Source organism: Aptenodytes patagonicus, unplaced genomic scaffold (genome assembly GCF_965638725.1).
Source record: "Aptenodytes patagonicus unplaced genomic scaffold, bAptPat1.pri.cur scaffold_60, whole genome shotgun sequence".
NCBI classification, from domain to species: domain Eukaryota; kingdom Metazoa; phylum Chordata; class Aves; order Sphenisciformes; family Spheniscidae; genus Aptenodytes; species Aptenodytes patagonicus.
The window spans coordinates 70337-85994 of NW_027472011.1; the positions used below are offsets into that span (position 1 = coordinate 70337).

Consider the following 15658-nt stretch of genomic DNA (forward strand, 5'->3'; position numbering starts at 1 on the left):
TGCTGCCTCAGAGAGTTACCGGCTACATCATCTGTAGGAGTCAAAGTTTGGGACCAATATCTGGGTGTTTACCTGGAAGTAAAGTCAGAGAATTTTAATTAAATAATGTTTACCTCGAAGTATATAAAATGCGTCACTCGGGTTTAGTTGTTGAGCTTTTGCGATTCGTGTACAATAGGTAGGAACTAGGAGCTTGTTTATGTGCAAACAAGTCTCTTCCATTTTAATTTCCTCCGTGTAATCTTCAAACGGCACAAGCGCGGAAAAGCGATGCTGCTCTTGAGTCCCACAGCTTGGTGTGCTCCAAGCACGATGTCACGGTGAGAGATGTTCAGCTCCTCTCCTCCTGCCTCGGCACAAAACGACTGGTTTAGGTTCGACCCTGTAGCATCTCGGCAGCAGAGCGGGCTCCTTTCCACTCCCGCAGACCCTCCTGCTGCCCCACCAGACGTGGTGGCTCGCTTCCAGGACGTTGGCAACGGGCGGCTGAGGAAGCGTGGGGGAAGCTGAACGCGAAATAAGGGGTTTTAGGAGCAGGAGTCCTGGGGGTGGATCCCAGCATCCTCCGTCCTGGCCATCAGAAGGGCCTTCAGGCCACGCGTGGTCAGAGGGCTCACCGATGAGAAGTGAATGCTCTCTGCTGGCTGTTTCGCTGGGACTCACGGACCTGGCTTCCTTGGTCCGTCGCTCAGCCTCGCCTGCCAGCTGGAAAAGTAAATGAGTAGTTTACAATTAAAAGCTTTGGTCTGCAGGACCGGGACGCACGGCTCCCAGACCGGGTGGCTGGAGAGGAGCTCAGCACACAGGGCAGCCTGTTGGCAGGTCTCTGCCCGTCAAGCACTCGTGAAATCCCAGCGCTGGCAGACCAAGGGGGGGGAATACGCAGGCAGCTACTGTGCTCCGGGCGTAGCGTGGCCCTCTGCCACCCATCGGACGTCTGGTGATGTGCAGCGGTACGAACGTGACCCACGGTGCTGGCGTGGGCAGGTCAGCGTTGCTGTGCTCGCCTGGGGCCTTCGGAGGAGCTTCCATCTCGTCTGCTGGCGACGGCAGGGTGGCGGTGGAAAGGTTCCTGTGTACGGCTTCGCATGGGGGTGTTTGCGGGTCAGACTGAAGGGTGCTCGGTAGCGTCTTCTCCTGGGACTCGAAACCTGCTGGGCTGCAGGAGCCGGCCCGAGGGAGCTGTGTGCAGGAGGGCTGGGGCTCGCTGCGGGGTCCGACAGCCGCCTCTCGCTGCGCTTCCCCTTTCTCGCTTTGGTTTTGGAACGGCTGGGGGCTTCGTCTTGCGTGTCCCCAGCTGAGGAGCACACAGTTTGCTTAAAAATAAGCTGCTCTTCCACGGCGATGGTAAGTAGTTTGTCTCTGCCCGCTCTCCCCCGCGAAAGAGCAAATCCCTGGTGTGCACGTGCAGAGAACGTGCACCAGGGCCAGTAGCACTGACCGTCCCTCTGAATCTGAGACCTGTGTGGAAAGGTGAACTTGGTGAGCACAGGGGAGCGCAGTCTTTGAGGAGCATATCCAGCACGGATTGCAAATCGCAGCGGTTCCTGTGCCTGCCTCGTGCAGCAGCCGCCGAACGGGCGCAGGGCCACGGCTCTGCTCTCCGGCCTTTTTCTCAAGCTCTTGCTGCGGAGCACGGCTTCCCAGGGGACTTCCAGCACGAGGGCTTAGCGAGCCGGTCGGTCAGCCTGCACCAAAACAGAGGACCAGCAGAGGTGGTGGAGGAAGCTGCCCAGGCTGTGGGCGGCCGGTCACCTAAGTGACCATTACGGTTTGGGCATTAATTTTTCAAGAACCGGCTTTAAGATATAAATGGAAAACGGCAGGATTCCCTCTCAGCAGAGTTAATGCTCTGCTTGTGCTCTCCGCTGTAAATCTGTCTACTGCTTCCTCCCGTATTTCATTCCTAGGTCTCCCCAGCATAGCGGGTGGCTGTCCTGTGGTTACGCACGGTGTCAGACCACTGGATGTCAATAATACATCATTTTTTTTGGGGGGGGGGGGGGATTTGTAAATGAGAAATGCCTTTCTCATTGCTTATGGAGCGGATCACCTGCATCAGTACAAGCACATCTTGCTAAACACTTGTAAAGTGTTTTTAAGAATTTCCAAGATTAAGTAACTTTCTCTTCTCCCCTGCATTTAAAAGTATATCTCAAAAAATGAGCACCAGTAATACCAGCATCAGTAAAGCCTAGCGGTGTTCTTAGTCTTTTAATTTATTGTGGCGTTTCAGCTCTAAAAATGTACTGATGGGAAAATTTCAAAGATTTTAGGTAAATTTTTTTTTTCCTATTTCGTGCAATCATCAAAGTAGATCCCGCACAGGGATTTGATGCCGTGCTTTAGCTATAACTAAGTGCTCATCTCCTGGGGAAGGATCAAGCCCATGCGATGCATCTGCTCCAGGCCGCTCGGGTTATTGCCAGCTGCGGCGGCGGTGGGCGTCCCAGCAATGCCTCGCCTTGCTGAAAGGGAAGCAGAGAGCCAAAAGAACTGAAATAACCACCAAACCATTTCTCACTGCTACGCCCGTTCGTGAAGCAGCATCCCACGGGGGAGCAGGGTGGGTATCTCCAGCTGAGTCGGCAGAGAGTTTCAGGGTGGAGACCCTTTAAGCGTGGCAGCTCTAGGGACGTTAACGTCTCCTGGTGGAATCGCCGTCCCGTAGCCGTCTCGCACCGTCCCCTCGGTGTCCTGGCCTCCCACCCGCAGCCTCCTGGGTGTCCTGGCCAGCAGGAGGGGAGGGAAGGTGGCTGCGGCAGAGCTGTGACGGAGGCACTCGCCGCCTCGGGCTGCGGGACTGAGCCGGGGGTGTTTCGGCTCGCCGTGCAGAGGGTGGGTGCCGCGGAGGGGCTGTTGCCTCTCTGCTTCTGGCCATCCCCTCCCTGCTTGTCTTCCAGTTGGCAGAGGGCTGGAGCGCTGCTTCGAGCAGCCGTGTCAACACGGACGGGCGTTTCCGACCGAGTGTTTGCTCGATATCTTTTGGCAGCCTTAACATTTTGCTTGCCCGGGACTTGTATTTGGGCTAGTAATTTTGAACGTGAGTGTTCTTTTATGGTGTGTGGAAACATTATCACTGATTTTGACATCAAGTGGAGCTGCTTTTCTGCTCCTGCTTGGCAGAGGAGCTCATCAGCTTAAATCTGCTGCTGCAGGACATCTTGTACCTTGTTGCGCTTCTCCAGCCTGACCCAAAAGCAAGCCCTGTTCTGGTTCCTGCCACCTTCTTCTTGTTAGCCGTCTCCCAGCAAGTCCGGTGTTTCCACCTGAGTCGTACCTGGTGAGGAACCCCGAGACCGCTCAAGATCCCGCCCTCGGTTTGGATAAACTCCTGTGTGTGACCTGGTGCAGCAGATCCCCCGGGACCCCGCTTCCGTAGTCCTGGGGTCTGGTTTTGTCGTGCTGCTGCCTTTAGTGAAAAGTTGTGAAATTCTGTGCGCTGCCGAGTCACTCCGAAGATCGGGTGCGCCTGGCTGTGCCAGATACCCACTTTCAGCAGGATCCGAGGGGCACTCGCCTCGTCCTCACTTTTAAAACCGTGGTTTGAGTATTCTCAGCATTGGTGCGGCTGTCGTGATTCCTGTGGCATAGTCTTGCTCAGTCTCTGTGCTTCTTGTAATTTAAGAGTATGGTCCTGGTACTTGGGCATCTTCCCGAAATGGAAACTGTGGCTGACAGGTTTACAGATTATTTTTATTTTTAAACTGAACTCCCAGGCTTAAGGTTTTCACGGAATGGATCAGGCAAATACCTGTCAGGAAACGATTCAGGCAGTGTTGATCTTCTAAGGTGAAGGGATGGCTCTCAAGAAGTGATCTAATCCTTTCCAGCATTGTTTTCTATATTTATCAGGCAAAAATGTGTGCAAAAATAGGTAACAAAGAGATAGCCCTAAACCTCCAACCCTTAGGTAGCTTAACACGGCTCAAACCTGAAAGTATTCCTGTCTGTGCCTCCTGGGGTTCCCTAGAGAGCTGGGCCGCTTCCAGATTGTAAAACCAAAACAAACCCCCCTCTGTTGGCTGCGCTGCATTTTGAGTCACTGAAGTTCTCTGTTTCGGAGAAAAGCGGTTTTCCTTATGAAGAGAAAGAAGAGTTTTAAAATAATTTTTGCTAAGACCACACACAAAAAAAATAAAAATCGAGCTTTCTGTCAAGTGTCAGTAACTTAAAATAACTGTCAGAGCAGGGTTCGCGAACTGATCGCTCTGTGGAGTGATCATGGAACTGTTGAAGATGTTCTGGGCTGTCGAATCCCGAGTTTTGACTTTATTTACTCCTTACGTGAATATTCTTTATTCCCTATGTGAATAAAGAATATTTTGGTGTTTTCAGGAAGCCTGTGGAAGGAGGATGGTCGGATAGCTGAGCGTGAATGACTAAATTAAAGATCTGTGCCAAAAAAATGCAGTCTGCGCTGTTTAAATCTGCTACCGAAACGGACCTGTTTTCTGATCACATTCTGCTTATGGGTTTTTTTGGTTTGTTTGGGGTTTTTTTGTTTTTTTTTGTTTTTTTTAATGATAGTTGTTATACTTTTTCCAGATCCAGGTCTTTGAAGATGGAGCTGATACAACGTCCCCAGAAACACCAGAATCTGCTGCCTTGAAAGTCCCCAAAAGAGGTACGGCTGGTCCGTTTTGCCCCGAAACCTCCTCTCTCCCTTGGTCTGGACCAGACGAGGTTCCACTGCCGAACGGGCGTCGGGGTCCCCACGCTGGGGAGGTGGGCGCCGGCTGCCGAGGGGTGATAGCCTGTATTCCAGGGCTCTGTCCCTGGTTCGGGTACATGCTCACCTCCCCCTGGCTCACCCGCCTCTCCCGTTGTCCTCTCTGCGAGGTCCTACGTAGTCTTTGGCGATCACAGAAGGAAGCACCGCGTGCAAAAGCTGCTCCAGGCAGTTCTGTCCTTACCGTGAAAGTCTGTCTGGTGGGAAGCAAGTGGGAAATCCTTCCTGGAGGGGTGGGAAATCCTTCCTGGAGGGGTGGGCACGTGGAAGGAAGACTTGAACTGCTCTGTCGCTGTGAAATCGCAGCTTACAGGTCACCGGCCGCTCGAGGCTGTGCCTCGTTCCCACATCTCTGGCAGTGGACGCCTTCCGCTTGGCCTTGAGCATTCCTTCCACTTCTCCCCTTGCCAGGCCGCTCTGCCACAGCTCGCTTTGTTTGGCACCTCATGGGTTGCTCTTTTTTTTCTTCTGACAGGCTTGCCTTCCTTTGAGGTCTGTTTTTGTCGAGTATTTATTTAGTGGTGCGCTTAGGGATCCTAGGAGCTTGCGGAGAAAGCTCTGGTAGCTTCCTGTCCTGGACGGTCCGTTGGCAACGTGTGCCAAGCTGGGGATTTCTTGTGTGCGAAGCGTTTGTTGAACACATGCTTAACGGTTCAGAGTAGGGTTGGGTTTTTTGTTGTTGGTTTTTTTCCCTCTCCTAGCCAGCAGAAGTTAAAATTCCCCTTTGTTTGGCAAAATGAAATCTACCCTTCAGCTGCACAAAACGTGCCCGAAGGCGTCAGAAGGGGGTGATGATTAGCCCGAGAAGCGGGGTGTTCCCATGAGACGTTAATTTTGTCGGTCCCATGAGCGGAAGGGAAATCTGAATTGGCATTCACGTCCCTTGGCATTCTGCCTTCACCTTCTCCTGCAGGGAGCTCCGGGCCTCCAACAGCCCGCTGCCGCTGCGGAGAGCTTGGGTTTGGTACAGCCCAGCCACTTTAATTCATCTCTGCTTTGGATCCGCCAATTAGCGTGTGCAGCTGAACAGGGAAACATTTAAAGCGAGCCAGTTTTAATTTAGGGGTGGGGTTTAATGCAAAAAAAAAAATGGAAACTCTTCTGCTTAGTATACTAGCGTGAGTGGTTTTTTTCCCAGAGTGCTAGAAAGCCCAGCCTTTCATGTGCAACTTCAGCCTGTTCTTTGTATGTACTTGATATCAATAGTAAGTGAAAATATTCCTTCATGTTTATATGATCTTTTCACTTTTTCTCAATTCAGACTTTCCAGCTGAAAATTCGGTTTTCCTTGTCACAGTTCTGTACTCGTTGAGGATAAGGTGCTTGCGTGGAGCTGTGCAAGCATTTTTTTTTCCCCGCTGCCTCTGTAGGTCTGGGCTTTCTGGATGTGTGTTAGTGGACGTCGCCCCTTTGAGCGCTGAACCTGTGCAAAAGCCACAAGCCTTCCAGCGCCGGGAGTCTGCTGTCGTTCTTCTCATCCCTCAGTTATTAGGAGCTAGGGAGAAAAGACAAGTGCTCTTTAGACCCTCACTTAACATCCTGAGAATTCAGTAGCAGCTGGTGCTTCCTTGAGCCGGCAGACGGGAGCGAAGAGACCAGAAATACCTTAACTACATGGAGACGGGGTAGCCTTGGAAAAAGCAACGAACCAAACCTCCGGGTTTAGCGTGGCTCTTCAGCAAATGTTGCTGCCTTTTAATTTCACTACATCTGTGTGTGCCCGTACGATGAATCTTTAAATCCTGTGCCATCTCCCCTCTCGTTATCTGGAAGTCTTTCCAAGGCTCTAATCTCCGCTGTCTACTGCAGCGTTGTCTCTGCTTCTTCTAAAACCCTTGTCTGGGGCGACCAGCAGTGCCTGCAGCATCCGGAGGTGTACGGCTGCTTACAGCGCGCCGCTGCGACACTTTCAGTACCGTCTCTCCTTTCTCAGTACACGCTGAGGTTTGTTGTTGCTGCCCAGCAGCGTTCACTGAACTTCTGCGGTGATGCTCTGGCCCCTTTTCCCCAGCTGCTGTTTCTTCCACTCAAATACAGAAATGAATAAAACACAAGCGGTTCAGGCTGCCCCTCCCGGTGTGCAGCGTCGGCGTTGCTTCCTCTGCCCCTTGCCGCTCAGAGCCCATTTCAGGGCGGGAGCCCGCGAACGCCATGCAGGAGGGGAAACGGGTGCGTTTAGCTCAGGTTTGGGGGTTGCAGGATGGGTGTCACCAGCGTTTCCCACTGCTGTCTGCAGGCAGCAGCGCGGCTGGCCTTGAGTACCATGAAACGCACACACGAGCTGGAGTCAGTCGTTGATGGTTGAAGTGGTGAGCGAAGGGGTCGTGCCAGAGCAGCGCCGGGTCGGGACAGGCAGCAGCGGCGCGGCGGGCGGACGCTGGCCAGGTCCGGGGGGGCCAGCCCCCTCGGGGTCCCGCGGCGGGAGGAGAGGGAGCCCAGGCAGGCAGGCTCGGCGTTGGCCGTGATGCTGGTTGGTAGGGATGCAGGCGCTGGGATGCGGCTGCTTCCAGGGAGTTTCCATGGAAACGGCAGTGCCGGCTGCTGCAGTCTGACTGCGGCGGGTGACGCAGAGATTGCTCTTCCCATAGATCCAGCACCTTCCTCTCCCAGACTAGCAGAGGTGTGAGGTACGCAGTGGAGGCGGCTCCTCTCTTTCGTTTATGAGACGCTTCTGCAGCATTTACTGTTGGGGTGATCAGTGCCACAGCTGGAAATACTGAACGCTGGTGGAATTGCAGCTGGGAGAGGAGGGGGCAAGCAGCCCCCCCCCCGTGGCTGTGAGCTGCTCGTGGACCCACCAGACACCCAGAAATGGAGCAAAGGATGTAATTTAGCCAAACCTGCAGTGGTTACCCGCATCTCTGATGCACATAAGCCAAGATCATGCAATCTGGTTCCTCCACACTCATGTACGTGGCACTCACTGTGCTGTCCAACTGTGCACACCGATAATCCAGAGAGCAAGGGAGGAATCCTGAATTCGGGGGAGGCGGGTTTGTTTGAGCACTGGGGTTTAGCCCGGTGCTGACACCTGACATCCAGGCTCTGTAACGGGGTGCTGCTTCGGTCCTCTGTTGGGATGATGAAATGGGAGCAGCTCCTAACAGCCGGCACCCCCCCCCGAGTTTAGTGACCTGGGGGAGGCCAGCGGCTGAATTGTCGGCAGATGTTCCCGGTGGCCGCCCATGCGTAGGAGGTTTGCTCTCTGAGAAGCGGGAAGGACCTGTCTGCTGAGCTTGAGACCTGTCGGGGCTGTGGGCTTGGGGCTGCGGATGCCCCTCTCGGGGAGGTTTCCTGGGCTGAGGCGGGGAGCAGAGCTGCAGCCGGTCAGTTTGGGAATGTTTCTGAGTGGTCTCGTGTACATCTACCTCGTGCGTGTTCAGATTCCTGACCGCATACGGACCGGGATGGAAACCTTTTATTTTGCTGCCTGAAGTAAATGGTCTCTGGACCTGTATTTCTGTTGATACTCACGTTAGATTCTCATTTGGAATCCAGCTGATCGGATGTGGTCGTATGGACAGCTAGACTGCCGTGCGTTTCCGATAGAGAGCGCGCTCTGAAGGTGACTCAGGGTTCTCTGAATGGCAGTGATTTAACTCAAGAAAAGCAGCGTAGCCTGACCTAGTTCTGATGCGTGTGTCTGAATGTTTGGCTTTCTCAAACTGTGCCAGCGGGTCTAATAAGGGAGTCCCTGTTCCTCCAAACCCGTACCCCATTGTACCACCGTTTCCTGGTGTATCCAGAGCTGCACGGTCTCTGCTTCACGCCCGCTTCCCTAAGAGCATGGGTAAATGGTCCTTTCGCTATGCCTCGACACTTGCTGGACTGCAGAGACACTTGGTGTGCGGGTCGGGCCAGAGGCGTCCTTTGGGCCAAAGCTCATGGTTCTGTTTCTGTTTTCCTTTACAGATTCCCTGGACGCCGCCAAAGCCAGCAAACTGGTGAGTGCTGAGCCTGTGACTCTGCAGGCTGCTGAAACAAATTCCCTTTGCAGCGTATGATTAGTGGAAGAGGCAGACTTGCACGTGCTGCTCTTCATTTTTCTTTTTATTAACTTCTATCACCTCTCTAAAAGCTCCATTTTTCAACCCTGCAGGAAAAGTGCACGGAGACACACGCATACACCGAACGTACAGAAAGGACAGAGTTTTGCCAGCCTGTCTCTTATTTAGTCCTTTTCAGTTCTGTGCTCTGTAACAAAAATGCCCATGGTAAAGTGCATTTCTTCTGAAGCCCGTGGGAAACAAGGCCGTATAAAAAGTAATTTTCAACTAATGACCAGAAACCAGTAAGTTACTGAGGAATAAAACCCCAGCACGGTTTCCTGTATTACACGTTTTATCCAGGTTCAATCAGTATTGCACCATTCACACCCTGCGTGCCCCTTGGCTGTGTTCCTTTAAATAATGACCCTTACATCCTGCAGGAAGAGTCTACTCCTCGGGATATTTGAAATTGGCTTTCTCTGACTTATACGTACGGCTTACAGAGAAACGGTGTATACTTCTGAGTATCTTTATCCAGGAATCTCAATGGCTCTTGAGGCATAAATGGGTACATGTTGTATCCAGAGGTGATGGGTGTTTCCTAAGGAACGGAAGATTGGAGCAGGTACCCATCTTCGAATACTTTTGACCCCAGACAAGCACAATTAAATAAGTACTTAAGGTTAAAAATGCAAAAACGGCCACGCGTGTGTATAGAGACCGAGGAATCCGTGGTGGTGCTGGGCAACACAGTGAGTTTGGTTTGTGCGTGCTTTGGGATAGAAGCTGGATGTTTCTCAGGGACAGACTGGTCCATCTCGCGCACAGGCAGCTGTGGAAAAGAAAACAGCTTACCTGGAGATAAGGGGCTTCTCCACGTTGCGTGACACCTGCGGTTCTGCGTTAGGGCAGCTTGCGAGCCCAGTCTCATGCCTTGAAGTTTCAGATAATTTCCAGGAGCGGGAAGACTTTTTTTCCCCACCTCGACGCAGAGCCGTGCGCTGGGTCCTGGTCAGCCTGTGCGGCGTCGGGATCTGGCTGCAGCTGGAAACGGGCGACGGGCCAGCACTTCGAGGTGCTCCGGGGGGTTAATCGGGCTCAGGTGCCTGGGAGGTTGTGCCTCGCCTGCACTCTGAGTCAAGCTGACTGCCAGAATAGAAGGTGGAGGAGAAATTCCCCATCTCGTACTGAAGGGATTTGGAGAATTTTGCAGGGATTGCCTTTTTCTGCTGAGCGGGGCATGACTTACCCACCAGCGTGTCTGGTCCGATTGGCCTTTTCCATTGCAGGGCCTCTGGCACTGGTGGCATCTTTTCCCCTTGTGTTCTCTGCCTGTGACGCATAAGAGTTAGTCTCCTGGTTTAATTATACGCTGGAATTAATATGCGAGTTGCTAGGTGAAACTGAACAGTGCGCCTTGTAAAGGAGGTCAGACCAGACTACCCTTCCTCAGAATAAAGGCTGCAAAAGGGAGTCGTGAAGCGTTGGAAGAAAGAATTTTAAAATTGTTTTAGAATGTTTGTACTAAAAGACAAATATAATATTTATGAAGTGAAAAAAATCTTAGCGTTCATGAAATCAGGATGCTAAAATAGTAATTGTTCTGTAAATTCTTTATGCTGCTGACATTCTGAGAAGGTTGCAGGAAAGGAGATGAACCAAAAGGGCTTGCACCCAGCACGTTTAAGAAACCCCAGATTAAATATCTAATGGTACCTTCTGCCCGCAAGCATCACATTTTTTTTTCTTCTGCATAAGAGGTTGAGAATTTGGTGCTGGCCACTGTCGGAAGCAAAACGTTTTGGTAGACGGAGCTCCGTGCTGTTCTGGGCTGGGGATGCTGCTGCTTGACATGCTGCTGTGCTGTGGGGCATTCGGTCTGGTTTGTCATCATGGAAAACGCTAGAGTTCAAAATTTAACATCCTGCCACCTTTCAAATACTGATCGAGGTGTGACAGGCTGCCGAAGGTGACTTGAGTGATGCCACTGTGATGGGCATTCGCAGATTTGTCTTCTGCCTTGCGTGTTGGAGACAGGCGAATTCGGGCTTTGCTGTTTGCCTGCCTGGATTACACAGCTCCTCCCAGGAGCTGCTGTGGCTGCCGCGTAGAGGCGTGGAAATTAGGTGCCGGAAAGCGCTTTGAGCCACTTGCCCAGTATTTCAGCCCAAACAGGTATCTTTGTTGAACGTGCGGCTCGCAGGCTGGCCGCCTGTGGAACGCAGGGTCCGCAGAGCGGGTTGGGGTTAGTCCTGCAGGTGACGTGCCGACACCGGTGAAGGGTCCCGGTTTCCTGCGTGCAGGTCTTGATCAAACGCTGGGGAGTCTGGCTTCGAGCCAGCGTAACGGCAGGCTGCAGAAGGGAACAAAAGCAGCTGCCGCCTCTTGAGGCGCTGCCGGTGCCAGGCAGAGAGCCTGCTCCTTCCCGAGAGGCTGCAGTGACGGGAGGCAAACGAACACCCGAGGTTACAGTTTTACCTCGTGCAAAGCCTGAGTTCTGGGGCAAGCGTTCTCCAGCATCGCTTGGTAACCTCAGCGCTCTTTAATAGGTCTGGATATTTGCTGAAGGTGATGCCGAAATGGTTTGTAAGTCCAAGCAGCAAGAGTCTGGGGAGGTTAGGGTGAGTAACTCCGGGGGGGAATCCTGTCTTGTGGTGGGTGAACCCCTCTGCGTGCAGGCTGTGGCGTTAGTGGAGCCTGAGCAGTCCGGAGTGGAGAACTTCACGGCAGCGTGACAGCAGCCTGCCCCTTCCCAAGAAGGGCTATCTCCTGCCCCTCGAAAACCAGCCGAGCTCCCCAGACCCCGAGGTGGCTGCAGGAGAGCGCTGCAGTTGGTTGTGGTCCTCTCGATCCTTTTTTGCCTTATCCATATGTGCGTTGGCTTGACTACATAGTGACCATTGCCACAGTTTGTCTAAAGAAGAGCTGCTATTTTCTCAGAGTAAAACCTCTGCCGCGCAGTATTTTGGGTGATTTCCATCTTGAATGCGTACTGCTGCAAAAGGTTCCCCGCGCCTCCTTCGAGACCATCATCCCTGGCGCCCTCTCCCCCTTCCTCCCGCATCCTGGAAGATCCTGGCAGCGAAACCCCAACTCCTTCACGGCTGGACCCGAGAAGCTGTTACCTCTGCTCCACCGGTGTCGTGGTTTAACCTCAGCCGGCAACTAAGCACCACGCAGCCGCTCGCTCACTCCCCCCCGGTGGGATGGGGGAGAGAATCGGAAGGGTAAAAGTGAGAAAACTCATGGGTTGAGATAAAGGCAGTTTAATAGGTAAAGCAAAAGCTGCACACGCAAGCAAAGCAAAACAAGGAATTCATTCACTACTTCCCATGGGCAGGCAGGTGTTCAGCCATCTCCAGGACAGCAGGGCTCCATCACGTGTAACGGTGACTTGGGAAGACAAACGCCATCACTCCAAACGTCCCCCCCTTCCTTCTTCTTCCCCCAGTTTAGGTACTGAGCATGACGTCCCATGGTATGGAATGTCCCTTTGGCCGGTTTGGGTCAGCTGTCCTGGCCGTGCCCCCTCCCAGCTTCTTGTGCACCTCCAGCCTCCTCAGTCGGTAGAGCATGGGAAGCTGAAAAGGCCTTGACTAGTGTAAGCACTACCTAGCAACAACTAAAACATCGGTGTGTTATCAACATTGTTCTCACCCTAAATCCAAAACACAGCACTGTACCAGCTACTAGGAAGGAAATTAACTCTATCCCTGCTGAAACCAGGACAACCGGGCTGTGGCATCGGGACTTCTGAAAATGGGGAGACGAGCTGCTTTCCCGTGGGTGGAGGGGGCCCTGAGCGGCAAGAAACTGGAGACAGTTTCCAGCGCGCTTTGGATGAAATGCAATTTCTTCCCAGCACGATTGCATAAACTCCCTGCCTCCATGAAAAACCATCCCTAGGGCAGCAGCCGATGCAGGGCTTTGCCTTGGTGTGATCAAGAATTGCATTCTAAAAGCAAAACATCGTGTCACTCTAAGTTGTGAGCAGTCTTCGTGACCTGAGGCGTGGTGGAAGCGCATCCACAAGAAATGTGGAAAGGAAGAAAAAAAACCAATAGTCGGGTACAGCACCTTCTTCCCTTCGCAGTGCCTGATCCAAGGCGGGTCAGCGTGGGAAGAGAGCGGTATTTGTGAGAGCTGGATTTGGGGTGGGATCCCTCCTCCCCGGGGATTCCAGGTTTCAGTCAGCTAAGCACGTTGGTTAACTCTTCTTTGCAAGTGCTGATGGCTACCGTTAAGTGAATTTATTTTCCTTTGAATATGTCCTGGCAACGCAAAAAGATTTTGTGCTGGAGGAGTGGAAAGTGGATCAATCATACTGGAGTAAAGCTCGTAAATCAGAGGGTTGAAAACAAGCTCTGCTGTCTGCTTTCCTCTCTTAAGCCATCTTACGGTTGTTTAACTTTACCTGAATGTATTTTCCTGTCTGATTGTACGTACTTTTGCAGCCCAGTGACTTCACTGAGACACGTTCTCTTCCATGGATAGCTAGCTCTGAAACGTGCGATGTTTGAACAGAAAGCCGATCGCTTCTTATCACCGCTGTCGATATGATGTGAGCTCTAACTCTGTACCCTTTTGTTTCCTCTTCATGCAGCGTGGAGTGAAACCTAAAAAGGTGGTGCTTTTTTTGACAATTAATCTGTGTGTTGCCGAGTCTCCTGGCCGCATGAAAGGCCCTCCAGTGCATCCCAGTTCATTGTCACCCATCGCTGCTGTGCCTCCCATCGCACCGTTGCATGTTTCCTCATTGCATGTGCTCCCCTTCGCCAGCCCCCAGCTTGCTCAGAGGATGGGAGGTAAATGCAGCAAAAGCGATTGCTGCAGAGCCCAGACCACAGCGTGGCGGAAGGAGCTTGCATTGCGGTATTGCTGCCCCGCCGCTGCTCGAGGGAGGCATGGAGGCTGGCAGCCCAGCTCTACGCTCAATTGTGAGGTTTTTCCGCTGTTCCGGTTAGTTGCAGTCGGGTTTCCAAGTCAGCGCTGGGTGCCGGTTACTGCGTTACCCGCGGGCTGCGCCCAGCATCGCTCCCGACACGTCTGCGCAAAGTTCTTGCATCACCTCACTGTGAGTCTCGGACACCGGAGAGCCGGCGCACACGTCGCTGCTTCCGCCCGAAGGACTGACCGGCACACCTCAGCCTGGCTTTCGCCGCCTTCTGCCTCCTCTTTCCTTTAACAAACGTTTTAATGTGGTGTATGTTCCCTGACCCGTGGGTGTGGGAAGCACCAGCTACACGCTAAGTGCTTTACGTGCTGTGGGACGCGTAAGCTGTGCTCCCTCACGCTCGCTGTCTGACGTGGAAACGTTTACAGCTACATTTGTTTCGGTAACCGGGTGTGTTATCACAGGGCCGTTAACGTGGCCCGTTATTGACCAATATATAGCAGTTTCCAAAGCGATACGAGGTGATGCTACATAAAGAATTTCCTCACGAGCGGTTTTAATCTGTCGCTGAGCGGTGGTAAAACAGGGAGCTGCTGCAGCGAAAGAACAAACCCCAAGAGTTTGGAAAAAGATACCGTGCTGCTGAGAAATGCGCTTTGGTGACCCGGAGGCAAGCCAGTGTTTTGCTTATACGTGGTACTTGTCCTCTCCTTGGGCTACGGCTTCCCATGCTTCTCCCAAGGTAAGAGCACCCCACTACCAGCTTGTTTGTAACGCTTACCAAAGCCAAAGATCTTTTGTATCGCTTATTACCAAAGTGAACTAAAACTAGAAAGGTCTTGGCAAAGAATCATCATTTCCTGTAGGCTGTTTGGGGAATATTTTTCTGCCATGGAAATCTTGCCAAGAGAAAAGCAAACCTGGCCACTCGAGACTTGGAACAGGCACAGTACGAGCGCTAGAGGGAAAGTGATACGGTACCTGCTTAGTCCTTGGCGTACACGATGCCAGTCGGTGGTATCTTCAGCGCATCTTTTGTTTCCAAGAAGTTTCGTTTCGATTTTTTTGGGCGGAGAGATGATCCAAACAGCAGCGTTTCTCCACAGAAAGTCCACAGGCGAGGAGCAGTGCAGAAGCGTAAGGAGAAGCTGCTGAGACGCACCGTAGAGGGATGGCCGGGAGCAGCTATTACCGGGTGGCCCCTCTCTCCTGGCCCCCTCCGTGGCCCCTCTGGTCCGAGGTCTCTGCATGTCTCTGAGGCTTTACGGGCGTGCGTGCGTGCATCTGCCCCGCGTCTCGGTCCCGCGAGCTCTCACCGCTGCCGCTCTGCATGCGACTCTTGACTTGTGACCCAGCTGTCTGTCGTGGCTCTGTTAACGTGGATGGGAAGAACTTCCAGTTTTGAATGTTGTGCTTCTTTACTCCCCCGTCCCCGTTCCCCGTGGTTTCCAGGCAGTTAGGTTGATCGCGGGTTGCCGTACGTACGCTGCCACCTGCTCGGAGCTTTAGCTGTGTATTGCTTTTAAGAGGAGTGGTTGTATGACAATAGCTGTCCAGAGAACCCTTCCTGACTAGCGATGTGTGGAGATGGGCTCAGACAGGTACGTCACAACTCTTTTCAGAGGGACAGGCCGGTGCCCTGTTTTTGCTGATGTCACCTCAGAATTTAACTTTTTTGGCCTGTAATAAACTTGTCAGCTCTCCACCCCCCTCCTCTGCAGCTCTGGACCTTGCACAAGCGTGTGAAAATTGCAGTCCCGTTGGTATGATCACAAAATAACTAACATGATTAGCAGATAAATCCTTATTCATGAGATTAAGGTAGCTCTTTGCATGTTAAATATAGATTTTAATCGTATTAAAAGCTGCTGCTGGCTGCTTTTTTGTGCCAGATGGTCCTTATCCTCCCAGCTATTGTCCCCCTCTGTTTGCCTTGGTTTTGCTACTGCCTTTGAGCTCGCCAGGAGCAGTGGAGAGGGCCTCTTGCCGTTGAGGTCGTGGCCGTTCTGGCCTTTGCTGTTGGTCGCGTGGACCGTGCCGTTG

The 15658-nt window shown here is 52.6% G+C and overlaps 1 protein-coding gene across 12 annotated transcripts in view; it reads left to right on the forward strand.

The window, feature by feature from the left end:
- The window catches only part of DCTN1 (dynactin subunit 1), an 89277-nt gene that overhangs the window by 27670 nt on the left and 45949 nt on the right, over positions 1 to 15658 (forward strand). For 7 of the 12 annotated variants that reach the window (XM_076363526.1, XM_076363527.1, XM_076363520.1 and 4 more), the window contains 3 exons: positions 4549 to 4627; positions 8645 to 8676; positions 13325 to 13345. In XM_076363526.1, coding sequence (XP_076219641.1) covers positions 4549 to 4627; positions 8645 to 8676; positions 13325 to 13345 — 132 coding nt within the window. The remainder of the gene's footprint in view (positions 1 to 4548; positions 4628 to 8644; positions 8677 to 13324; positions 13346 to 15658) is intronic. The other 5 variants (XM_076363525.1, XM_076363529.1, XM_076363530.1 and 2 more) reach the window with 1 other exon arrangement.